The following is a 12,843-nucleotide window of genomic DNA, read 5'->3' as shown; positions in this document are numbered from 1 at the left end:
CTACGAGAAGCTCAACACATCCCGCATCTGATTCGCGCCGCGAGCAGAAATATGCAGCGATAAGAATGGAAGCCTCTCGACAGACGGACGTAAGGTGATCAAAGGGTGGGAGCAGCACTTCGACGAGCACTTGAATGGCGTGGAGGACGTAGGCACGGGAGAACACGACGACGGAGAGAACAACTACGCCAATGCAGCAGAGGACAGAAAAAAAGCCAACTCTCACGCTGAGGGAAGTTAAGGATGCCATCCATCAGCTCAAACCAACAAAGCAGCTGGTAAGGATGGTATCGCAGCTGAACTCATCAAGATGGGCCTAGAAATGTTTGCTACCGGTTAGTAGCCAGGATCTGGGAAACCGAACAGCTACCGGATGAGTGGAAGGAAAGGGTAATCTGCTCCATTTACAAGAAAGGCGACCATTTGGGATGTGAAAACTTCAGAACGATCACCATTTTAAATGCTGCCTACAAAGTGCTATCCCAGATCATCTACCGCCGTCTGTCTTCTAAAAGTATTAAATACGTGGGAAGTTATCAATTAGCCTTCACCGACGGTCGGTCGATAACGGACTAGATCTTCACCGTACGGCAAATCCTCAAGAAATACCGTGAATATCAGTTTGCAACGTATCACCTGTCCATCGACTTCAAAGCGGCATACGACAGTATAGACCGCACAGATTTATGGAGAATCATGGACGAAAACGGCTTCCCTGGGAAGCTGATTAATGCAACGATGGACGGTGTGCATAACTGCGTAAGGTTTCGGGTTCCAGTTCATTCGAGTCTCACCGGGGGCTGCGATAAGGTGACGGACTCTGCCTACTCTTAAACATCACTCTGGAAAGTGTAATGCGATGAGCCGGGCTCAACAGCCGAGGTACGATTTTCACAAGATTCGGTGCTATGTGCTTTACGGACGACATGGACATTATAGCCAGAACATTTTGAACGGTGGCAGAGCTGAAAACCCACCTAAAACGCGAAGCTGCAAACTGTTGGTGAATGCGTCAAAAACAAAGTACATGCTGGCAGGTGGAACCGAACTCGACCGAATCCATGTAGGTAATGGGACGATAGACGGGGATACCTTCATGGTGGCGGAGCAATTCGTCTACCTCGGATTCTTACTGATGGCTGACATCAATGTGAGCCGTGAAATACGGAGGCGCATCATCAGTGGACTATGGGCTCCAGAAAAGGCTGCGGTCTAAAAAGATTCACCAATGTTGTTATAGACGGGGGTACTTTTGAAGTGGAAGAATAGTTCATTTACCTTCGCTCCTGACAAGCAGGCTTTATCTCTGTTGTATATTAAGGGATTGTTGATTTTGCTCGGTGATTGCAGCACACTACAGCTCAACGGTGACCAAAACCCTTAAGAATTAATCTCTGTTGGGATCAAAGGACAAGAGAAAGAATAAGAAGAAGAAGAAAAAGAAGAAGAAGAAGAAGGTTCTCCACGGACATCAGCCTTGGGCAATGCTTGAGTAGGATATGCAAGCGCGCGAAGTGTTCAAGCGACGAGTTATAAAGACGATCTTTGGTGGCGTGCGGGAGAACTGTGTGGCGTCGACGGATGAACCACGAGCACGCTGAACTCTACGGCGAACCCAGCATCGTGAATCCGGATAAAACTGAAACGTTGAACAAGGCCTGTTGAGAGAGTTTCGGACAATAACCCTGCAAATCAGGCGTTCGTTACTAATCTGGTTAACATACGAAGGCGTGAAGGGTAGAGAGCACGATGGACGAACCAGGTGGAACGACTTGGACGTGAAAAGGGTATACATTGGATGTTGAAGATGTTGGGAAGTGGTTATGTATTATGTTTCCAGTTCAAAACCGAATTAGTGACATTTTTTCTTTTACTTCCGCTGCTTTTGCCTTGCGTTAAACACTATGTCGGAAGTGGGGCGCTGTATAGAGTACCAGGTGTACAATACAGCGCCCCACTTCCGACATTGTGTTTAACGCAAGGCAAAAGCAGCGGAAGTAAAAGAAAAAATGTCGCTAATTCGGTTTTGAACTGGAAACATAATATGTATCTTGGCACACTTGTGACATGTGACAATAATGTTTTTCGTGAAGGAAAAAGAAGCATTGCAGCCGCGAGTAGAGTCTTTATGGACAACGTAACCATGCTAGAAGGCATTGCGAATACTATATTCGACAGAGAATCAGGTGAAGGTCAACATGTACGGTCATGAACGCGTTGGCTGCACGCGATTTAAAAGACTTGGCAACCCTAAACTCCCAGGAAAACTAAAGGGACATCGCCTAAGACCACTGAAGATGGTGTTCTAATACGCTTCTTTGGTATTATTATCAGGCATATCTTCTTTAGGAACTGTTGCAGTGTGTAAATTCTGAACTTATGTTTAGCTCCGGCTTGGCCCACTCATTATTACATAACAAGTTGACCAATGTTATAACAATTTAAAACTTTTTTCAAGGGGAACTGGATTCATGTTCAATTATCTGATGTTTTCAATTCTACTAAAGTGTACAAAAAAAAAAGAGTTAGCTCATACAAAAGTTTTAACTTTTCATCTAGTAAGCTTCAAAATAATACGATAAAGAAGAAACAAATACAAAATATTTTTTAATATTATATTTCTCGCTCATTCTTTACGACTAAATAAATGGTACATCCATTCTTTTTTTTCAATTTTATGCTCAATGGTGGTAGCTCAGTTGGTAGTAACATTTGTTGAAAGAAGTGAGTTATGTTTGTAACCTTGATACTAGTTTTCCATTTGGGCCAAATAGATTGATCAATCAATGGTATTTTATTTACTTTTAAATATTTTGAATTATTCGAAAACAGTGTAGTGATGACAAATTTGCTTTCAATTGAATTATATTTATAAAATACAATGTTCCAGTTGAAAGGATAATGTTAAACAAATGTGCTTGATTTCTGCTCTAAACTTGCATCAAAAATCAATATTTGACTAGAAGGTACTCTACCCAAGATGGTATAATTTGGAAATAATTTTAATAACCGAAAAAATAAATAAAACAGGTGTTATATTTTTAACAGCGTTTTTTCTTCGATATCGCTACATTGATTCAAAGATAGTACTGCAGTATCGTTCGGTGCGAAGCAGCTACAGCCAATGTCTTTTCTAAAAATGGTCCAATTATAATACAACGTAAACTTATGAACTAATTAACAGAGCCGAGTTTGAACTACATTGTATTTATTTGATATATAAATTATGCTTTCAGTTGTTGGCATCATTGATTTGCTCTTATCGCAGGATCTGTAAGGGTCATTCTTATTTAATAGTACGAATTTTTATCAAAATCAGGAACCGGCGACTAAAACGAAATAAAGAAGAAATAAGGATGAAATAAAAAGTCTGACAATCGTAAACGAAAACAATTAACATTTTTTCTAGTTAACAGGGATATTTTACAGTAAAATAAAACTCAACAAATAACATATGAAAAACATTATTCAATATGAATGTCGTAAATGTAGCAGTGATCTTAGCAAATGACCAATAGGAAACGGTATAAAAAATTTTCTTCACTAAGTGTTTGTATAGAAACAAAAATTAGCTAAATATTAACTTTTTATTCAAGAAAATCGAAAATTATTGCGAAGAAGTGCTCAAGAAGTGTAACTGTATATTTAGAGTGTGATAAATAATGGCTCTGGGTAAGATACTCGTTCTATATGATTTGCTTATATTTTGTACGTACTTTTTAAATATCAGGCGTGAGTTACTAGCTTATTGTGTATGTTAGTACAAAAGTTAAATACCTACAAAAAATTACACGCTCTAACTAAAATAAGCTACTTCTAGCTAATCGCGATTAGTGGAATCATAAAAAAACAAATCTGTGAGTAAATGTGTAAATCGCAAAGTTTATCCAAAGCAAATCGTGACTGCAGTTCGATTTATTCTACTTTGGTAGCAGTGATTGAAGTGTTAAGCTGTGCAACTGCTGCTGATGCGATGTTCCCATAATCGCTGTCATCGTCCGGTGTTGGACTCTGTGGAATGTTAGAAAAGTTATGTGAACGTGCGGATTAGGTTAATTTATGTGACCCTCTAGACACAATCCCATTAATCAGAACTTCTTTATTATCGATAGCGCGGTTTTTATACCTTCAGTGAAACTCTTACATGTCACTCAAAATATGTTTTCATCCTGATAATAGGGTTGCCGTCCACGAGAGTCCATTTATAGTTTTTACATATGTATCTGTGTTCTATACAGCGGTGATTTGAAAGTATTTGTCCATAAGGCTGACACAAATTTCGATTTTCTCTAATGTCACCCCCCCCCCCCCTCGGAAAATTTTTGTCGACATTTTGAGAGGGGATACAAATAAATTATTCAGGAAATTTAAAATTTTTAAAGTGAAATTAGAGTAGTCGAGAAAATTTCTTAACAAATCCGATGAGTTTGAGGATTTTGCCTAATTGTTTGGGTAATTTTTCATCAAATACATTTATTATTTATCATACCCCCCTTGACGAGTCAATGACCAAAGTGACAAAAGAAGAAAATGAGATTTGTTGCGGCCTAATAGGAAATGACGCTTTACGCCGTTTTTTTTATGTAAAATGAAGTCAAACTCATTTGAAAAAAATACAAAACACAAATTATAATTACAACTCACACATTGTTCAAAGTAAAATCCAATTGAAACTTACAATTGCACAGTAAAAACCTTAAATCATTACGTATTTTAGGGACTATTTGTTGAACTTTCTTCTACCTGGCTATACATGGTTCGGATTTGTTGTATAATCAATAGAACTTGTACAAATAATCCTATGAAATAAAATCAAATGGAAGCAAGAATTATCGAATTTTATTAACAACGAAGATACGACATAGAAAGGCATTAAAGCGCAAATCTACATTTATTTTACCAATCACCAACAGACCAATTTTAGTAGGCATTAATATTGCTTTTGCTAGCTAGATTTTAATTTTGAGAGGAATTTATAAATCTGGAAGAACGATGCATTGTAGAAACGCATTACATAGCTCTAGGAAGCAAGACTTGCAACCAACAATGGGACAAGATATAAAGGCAATTTATTGCTGCTTGCTTGACGAGGACATTTTCAATAAAGAAGGAACTCTCTGGATCCTGATTTTACCTGTGATGGTGGCGTTAGGCCCACCGGGTGGTCAATTTGCTTTAAATAGTCCTTGTCATCGAAAATTTTCTTATCGCCTCCGCCCGGTTTATGTTTGATGTTCTCCAGCGAGCCCACCTTGCTCTCGGCTTTGATGTCCAACTTTTGGTTGACAATCTAAAAACAGATAGAAAAGTATTGAACGCTTGATTTAGTGTGCGTCTCTTTAAACAGTTGGGAATCAGTGCTATCATGTTGGGTCCACCAGTGGCCATCACGTGGAGCAATAAGGTTATTAAATGCCATTCCATAACTCATGGAGCCAACATGGAAGCACCAAATACTTAAACTAAACTTTTATTTTTAATCTTTGTTGTCGGCTCCTTCATAGAAAAGTCTACTCGTGGTGTTTTGAAGGATTTTGTGTATTACCGAACAAAAAAAAACCTGCAAGTGTGCGTCGTTGCTCTAGTGCTGCAGGTGCGTTTATAATTGGAAGCAATTACACGATCTTTTAGCTGATACCTTTACAATGAAAGCTTGTGATAACCTTTTTACGCTCATGGTATCTATATAGTAGCATTATTTTCTGACATACAGGGATACAACAACAAATATTCCCAACGTTCCAAAAATGTTTTTGTCAAATCTTATTTATATTTGTATTCTAGCAAAAGTATGTCCAGACAGTCATTAATCGTAGATGTGGCATAAGATGATAAAACGGAGGCCATATGTGTGCATGCTTCCAGTTAGTCGCATGTAAAATGTACACAATCGCCACCACTTTAACATCTTATGCGATCACTGGTTGACTAAGTGACTTCAACGCGAAAGTTGGTTCCTACAACTAGGACTATGAACCCGTCATTGGACGCTATGTGCAAGTAACAAGTGTAAGTCAAATAGACTTAAAGAGGTTCTTAAAACCATCATAAAATCGAATTAAAAGATATAAGGTTTTATGACGGATTGAAAAACTTCTACAAGGCTACCTGGACCTCACATTGTTACTTGGGATGGACTCGGAGAAATGGGGGGAGGGAACGGATACCTGTTTGCAGAGATTGCTGACCCAATGACATGGTGAATGGGGAATCACTTATAACCCCCATCGACAAGTGTTGGGTTTCCTGTGGTGGCGTTACGGGAAATAAAATCGTCCCATCTGCATCAGCTCTAAATGAAAACAAAGCCTTCTTGATGTGCGAAACAAACGTAGCGCCGACATTCAAACGTCCGTCCATCATCTCCTAATAAGCATGATACGGCTGCCCATTGCCAGGATTCGCCGACAAGAGGAGAAGAAGCGTAGAAGATCAATCAGGCACCATCAAGAAAGCCTGCACTGCCACCGGCGAGAATACGCACCCAGTGAAAGCAGTTGATTACAGATGACACCTGGAGAAAGATGGAAGAGTGAAAGAACGACAAAGCTGTGATAGAGCGTACTAAAACATGAGTAGCCAGAGTCGTAACCCGTCAGCGCTTTTGTTTTGGTAAATAAAATTGATTTGACACTTCTAGTTCCGTTACTGACGCTGTAAGGGCGTGACAAACTAGATGTTAGTCACACGAATAGTCCCGACATTGGACTTCTGTGGCTAGTTATTCTATTGTCATCAGCATGATCCGACAAGAGTTCGAGGCATTACTCGTGTCAACACCGAAGCATTATCATTGCAGGAGATGGAAACAGCGATCCATAGCATGAAATCGATTACAGCCCATGAATCGGTACTTCCAGCTGGGATTTCTTCAGAAACTTCTTCTTGAATTCCCTAAGAAATTGATCCCTGGATTTTTTCAGGAATTCTTCCTGAGATTCCTCCAGAAATTCTCCCAGGATTCCTCTGGGAATTCCTACATGGATTTCTCTAACAAATCTTACAGAGATTCGTCCGGGAATTCCTATAGCAATTACTTTAGAGATCCCACTAGGAATTTCTCCAGAGATTCTTATAGGTAGTCAACTTAAGATATCTCAAGAAATTCTTCTAAAGATTTCTCCAGGATTTTTTCTTGAAAGCGCTCCAGTAGTTCTTCAAGAAAATCCTACAGGAATTCCTCCAAGGGCTTCTCTAAGGATTCCTCCAGGGATTCACCATGGAATGTATACAGGGATTCCTCCTGAAATTCCTCTAGCGATTTCCTAAGGAATTTCTCTAAAGATTCCTCCTGGAATTCCTACAGGAATGTCTCCAGGAATTCCTCCAGGAATTTCTCCAGGAATTTCTCCAGGGGTTTTCATGGCATTCCTTCACAATTTTCCAGGGATTTCTCAGGGGTTTCCTCCAGGAATTCCTCTGGGAACTCCTCTAGGAATTACTCCAGAAATTTCTCCGACGATTCCTCCAGAAATAGTTCTCGAAGAATTCCTCTAGGCATTTCTTCAGAAATTTCTCCAGGAATTCCTCCCAGAATTCCTCTAAGATTCCTTCAGGGATTGTCTTCAAGAATTCTTCTAGGGATTTCTTCAGGAGTTCCACCTGGGATTCCGCCAGGAATTTGTCAAGAAAATCATCCAAGGAATTCCTCCTGAGGTTCCTCTAAAAATTGCTTCTGGGATTCCTCCAGCGATTTTTCAAAAAAGTCCCCCAGGAGTTCTTCCAAAAATTTCTCCCGAAATTTATCTAAGGATTTCTTCTGGAATCCCTCAAGATATATCTTCTCCAAGGATTCCACCCAGATTTCCTCTAGGGAATCCTCCAGGAGTTCATCCAGGGATTACTTCAAGATTTCTTCCAGAATATGTTCCAGGCGTTCATCCAAGCCGTGAAGAATTAGCCTACGTTAAAATTCACGAATAAAAAAAATCATTCAAGAACATTGTCCAGGAATTCTTTCAGGGTTTCCTTCAGGTATTCCTGCAGGAATTCCTCCAGGAATTTCTTTAGGAATTCCTCCACAGGTTCATCCAGGGATTCCTTCAGAGACGGTTCGATGTACACACTTAATTTGGAATACCGTGTTCGGTAAATTTTTGGCAACATTAGAACAGCTGAATACGATTGTGCGATTGACCAGAAAGACATTTGCCAGAAAATACCATTTCTCAGAAAACCATTTGCCAGAATGTACCATTCCCCAGAAAGTACAATTTCCCAGAAATTTTCCAAAGTTCTCAATCCAGACGTGTTCCCAATCTAATGATAATTTAAAAAAATCTAATTGAAAAATAAATCGTGTTCTTTATTTGTTTGGGATCGATTAGCCCACAATAACGATTGTAAAAATGTAAAATTGTATTTTGTTCAGATTTATATGCCAAAGTTAAATAAATTATCGGAACTGATGTAGAGCAAACAAGAAATGATTTTAGAGTAACTTTTAAAGAAAAACCTATAGTTTGAAGAAGGGCAAATCACTCTGAAGCAAAAAAATTATGTGGAATCATACCTTTTAAACTTCACAATACATTAAATCTGTTATGTTATTCAAATATTTTATTGCGCGCAACAGCTTATTTTTTCAATTAGTACATTTCCACAAATTTGTCTTATGGAGAAATTGATCATGATGTGGATCCAATTGATCAAATATTATTTTGACGGAATTTGATCCATACTCATCAAAGATTTTCCTTTCTTCAACACATTCCCAGCTTTTACTGATATGGAATTTTTGGCTTTACTAATATTTTTCAAAGATTCCCTGCTTTCAATTGAAAGTAATTTTTTAAGCTTATTCTTGACAATAACAATAACATGATCTCTTTAATTAATATTTTTTGTGCCAAACAGCAAAATTATCCGGAATTGTCTTAAGTCAATCGAATATCATAAACAAAAACCTTTCGGAAGCAACGAGTAAAATACACAGAAATAATAACTCAAGCGACGGTTTCATCTATACCATTAGCCTGACTGTCACTGCCCGAAAGCCATTACCATTAGGCCGAATATCACTTGATCAAATGCTATAAATAGCTTGTTCTTGAGGAAATTAATTTTAATAATTCCAGCATAGTTTTTTTCCTTCTTTTAATCATCTGCTGTTCTTTCTGGATGAACTTCTTAGTTTATTTGTGCCATTTCTAACCAATATATTCTCTTATCACGGTAATTGTAATAAGTGAGCTTAACATATTTGGGCTTTGGTATTATGGCTAATGGCGCTCCGACTACTGTTATAGAATCTTAATATCAATGGTGTTAGGGCATTCGACTAAAGGCCGTTGGGTCGAATGTCATTTGATCAAAAAGTTATTTTGCCGAATGGCCATATTTTTTGTCGTTTTCTCCTTTTATGCTGTTAAAATAATTGTTGAAGTTGGAGCTACTGTTTTTTAACCATGAATCTTTCCTTTTTTTAAATATAGGAACAATAAACGGGTGTAAGATCTGTTATTTTTTTTTTCAATAATTAAACTGTTAGTTCCGCAATACCAATATTGCTTTATGGTTCTAACATAATCAACAATTTATGCCAAAAACTAGTCTTACAATGAAACTAGAAAAAACAGCCTGTGTTTAGAAGAAGGAAAAACTCACTATTTGAACTAGCCAAGTAACCACGGTGCTGAAGCCTTATTGCATGCAGATACAGGGTGTATTTAGAACAATTATTACTTTACATGAACATTTAAGATTGATTTAAAGTGAAAATGGCAATTATGCGACTGAACTAAGATTATACCAGTATAATCTTAATCTTAATTTGATTTTAGAATTGACCATTTCCACTTTAAATCAACCTTAAAGTTGCATGTAAAGTAATGATGGCTCTAAATACATCGTATATCTGCACGCAAAAAGGCTTCAGCACCATGGTTACTTGGGGAGATATTAGTTTAGTTGTATAAAAATAGTGTTTTGCATAGAAACCGTTGATGTTCAACTAGTGAATTTTGCCTTCTTTTAAACATAGGCTGTTCTTCTTAGTTAGTAAGACTAGATTTTGACATTAATTGTTGATTGTGGTAAAACAATACGGAAATATTAATATTGTAGAAGTCGACACTGATTTTTCATTTGGGCCTAACTGACATTTTCAAGTTCTCTTCATCGATCCTCTCTTTGTGTTATCACAGAATGTGAATTGAGTTTTCCAAAGATTTTTTGGCTGAAATGCGAAGAAGACGACTGCATGTTGCTATAGAAACAAAAAGAATAATGATTTTGTTCGTTTTGTTCAAGTTATTAGCGAAAGAGAGAGTCGACGAAGAGAAATCGATCAAGTCAGTTAGGCCCTTATGAAAAATCATTGTCGAAGTATCAGCTAATTATTGGAAAGCTGAACAAATTTAAGAAACCGTTCCGATTCCTGTTCCATAATCACTGAATAGCGATTCGTGATCACCATTCTATCCATTGACCAATCGGCCTAATGTACTTCGATCAGCAGTATTTTCACCATATACAGATGTTTGTGGACCTATGCACTTATTGCCTAGTTACATCGTAGTCTCGAGCTTAGTATCATACAGGCGTATCTGTAATGATCGATATCTCTTCATCGATTTTCTCTTTGCTTAATAACTACCGGTGAATCATTTCCAGTTGTTTTCGTTGTTCTAGTTCTAGTCGTTCTTTATCGAAACGAACCAAGAGATCATCCTAGCGGTGAACATATCAAATTATTGTAAAAGATTGAAACTGACGACATTTTTTATGTTAATGGACTGAAATTAATTCTTAGGTAATGATTGGTACATTCTGGCAAATGGTACTTTCGGGCAAATAGTATTCTGGCAAATGGTACATTCTGGCAAATGGTTTTCTGGCGAACGGTTTTCTGGCAAATATCGCACAATCGCTGAATACTACTTTGTTTACCTTTTGCACCCGGTTTTGACAGTTGGTGTACTGAGCCTCAATAAAATCGATTACCGAAGCTACCGAGATAATTCTGCTGTTCTATTTTCGTCAAAAAAGTGTTGAACAGGCAATTCAGGATTGACATGATTTTTTCTAAGAGTGAAGGATCTGTAGAGGTTTGAGCTACTTTGGTGAGCTATCACGACAGCTTGAGATGTGCAGTGGTGTCATCACTGTTGGATAGTGTTTATTAACGAAAAAACACTCAAATTTCGCTTCTTTAGAATTCACTGAATTGCCCTTAATTTCGCAAGAAGAGAAATATTTGGCAAAGTTTCTTTGGAATCCTAATCAGACTGGTAGAGGGTCTCAAAACACTACAGAGATAACCCGATTGTTAAACAAATACGCCGAAGGGGTTGATGTTAAAATTTACTACCATTTTGCAGATTTTTAAGGAACTATTACGGAAAAAATGAGAAAATGTTTTAAAATTTAATCAAATAATTTCAATGATATTTTTCCATTAAACTACAGTAAATTATCTTTGTTTTGCTTAACCTCTGAGACAAAAGTGATTATCTGCGTCCGGATTCTAACTGGACAATGACTTAAAGTGTCTCTTTTACATGGTATATTTTCTCATTTCCCTACGATCCTATTCTCATCCAAACAATTTGGAGAAGGAGAACATATCATGGACGGTAATGTTGCAACAAGGAATGACACAAATAGAAACTCTCTCTCGATTAACGGCTACGCAGTCTTGGGATTTAAAAAACGAGTTGTTTTAGTCACCCGACGTTTCGACACGGGGATAGTGTCTTCCTCAGTTAAGCAGTTAATCGAGCAGTTAAGTCCAGCAGTTAATCGAGAGAGTCAACCATACAGTCGTATTTCAATAGCACAAATAGAAACTTCATCAACGGTTGCCAACGGCCCAGGTATTCAACGTACGTCAAATTCTCCAGAAAGGCCATAAATAACAGTTCTCAACGCACCACGTCTTCATCGCCTTTAAAGTGGTAAGCAAAGATATGAAGAACACTAAAATTATAAATGATAACAGCTTTCCTAGCTAGCTGACCAGACGAGCGAAGTAACGATGGAAGATATGCAACATTGTACAGGTGAGCTATCCAGTTCATCCGCATCTCGTCGAGGACTATCTAATCTATCATTTATATCCGGTGTACAATTTTTACAAAATTAATCTTCTTCAACAGGGTCAAACAGTTCAAAATTTCGGTGAGTGGTAAAAGCTTATAGGTGACGCAACTGTATAACATGTTTGATCATTGCTAATCCATTTATCGAATTCATCGAGGGAGATATTTGCACACTTATTCGCTTTAACAATGCAATGTGTAGTTTTATACAGTGTGCTTTTATTTAAATAATATATATTTGTTAAATTTTGCTCAAACTATTAACATAATAAGCAAAACGTTTGCTGGTAGCGGTGGGATGAATGTTGATGATTAACAATCATGAATAAATCCGGAAACAATGATTGAAAAAAAAAACAAGTATGATTGCAATACGACACAAGATACTGTTCTACGGCTGTCCAATACGCAACATTTTTATAAACGTGCTCAATACAATCATTACTTACAGCTCTTCTTTTTTGCTCAACAATGATGGCACTTCCAGGCTTACGAGAATATTCAAGATAGGCGTTATGATTTGTATAAGGGAAATGTGTATGGTATAGAACAAATTATTAAGTATAAGGAATGAAGAAAACAATGAAATGGAAAGATTTGATCGGTCGAATGACTCATGACTATTGAACTCTAAAACCCACGATGGCTGCTATAGCTTCTGTTATACTCCTATTGAAACGGATGTGCCTGGAATTGTATGTGACATTTTGTTCGTTGGTTTATGATCGCTTAGCTTCTCATCAACGTTCTACCTACACTGTGTAGCTAATGAATGAATAGGCAGCAGACGACTTTTGGGTGT

The 12,843-nt window shown here is 37.7% G+C and overlaps 1 protein-coding gene across 5 annotated transcripts in view; it reads right to left on the bottom strand.

The window, feature by feature from the left end:
• Window positions 1-2,601: 2,601 nt before the first annotated feature.
• Window positions 2,602-12,843, bottom strand: part of LOC109419299 (uncharacterized) — a 65,196-nt gene continuing 54,954 nt past the window's right edge. Inside the window, exons 8-11 of one of the 5 annotated variants that reach the window (XR_009996333.1) lie at window positions 12,491-12,529; window positions 5,135-5,290; window positions 4,679-4,799; window positions 2,602-4,011 (exon numbers count right to left, since the gene is read on the bottom strand). Coding sequence is in view for 3 of the 5 variants with exons in the window: in XM_062846014.1 (XP_062701998.1) it covers window positions 3,916-4,011; window positions 5,135-5,290; window positions 12,491-12,529 (291 nt within the window). In the remaining 2 variants the exon portion in view is untranslated. The remainder of the gene's footprint in view (window positions 4,012-4,678; window positions 4,800-5,134; window positions 5,291-12,490; window positions 12,530-12,843) is intronic. The other 4 variants (XR_009996332.1, XM_062846014.1, XM_029852135.2 and 1 more) reach the window with 4 other exon arrangements.

Source organism: Aedes albopictus, chromosome 1 (genome assembly GCF_035046485.1).
Source record: "Aedes albopictus strain Foshan chromosome 1, AalbF5, whole genome shotgun sequence".
Taxonomy (NCBI): Eukaryota; Metazoa; Arthropoda; class Insecta; order Diptera; family Culicidae; genus Aedes; species Aedes albopictus.
Note: the sequence above shows the minus strand (reverse complement) of the source record. Positions and strands in the feature narration are given on the sequence as shown.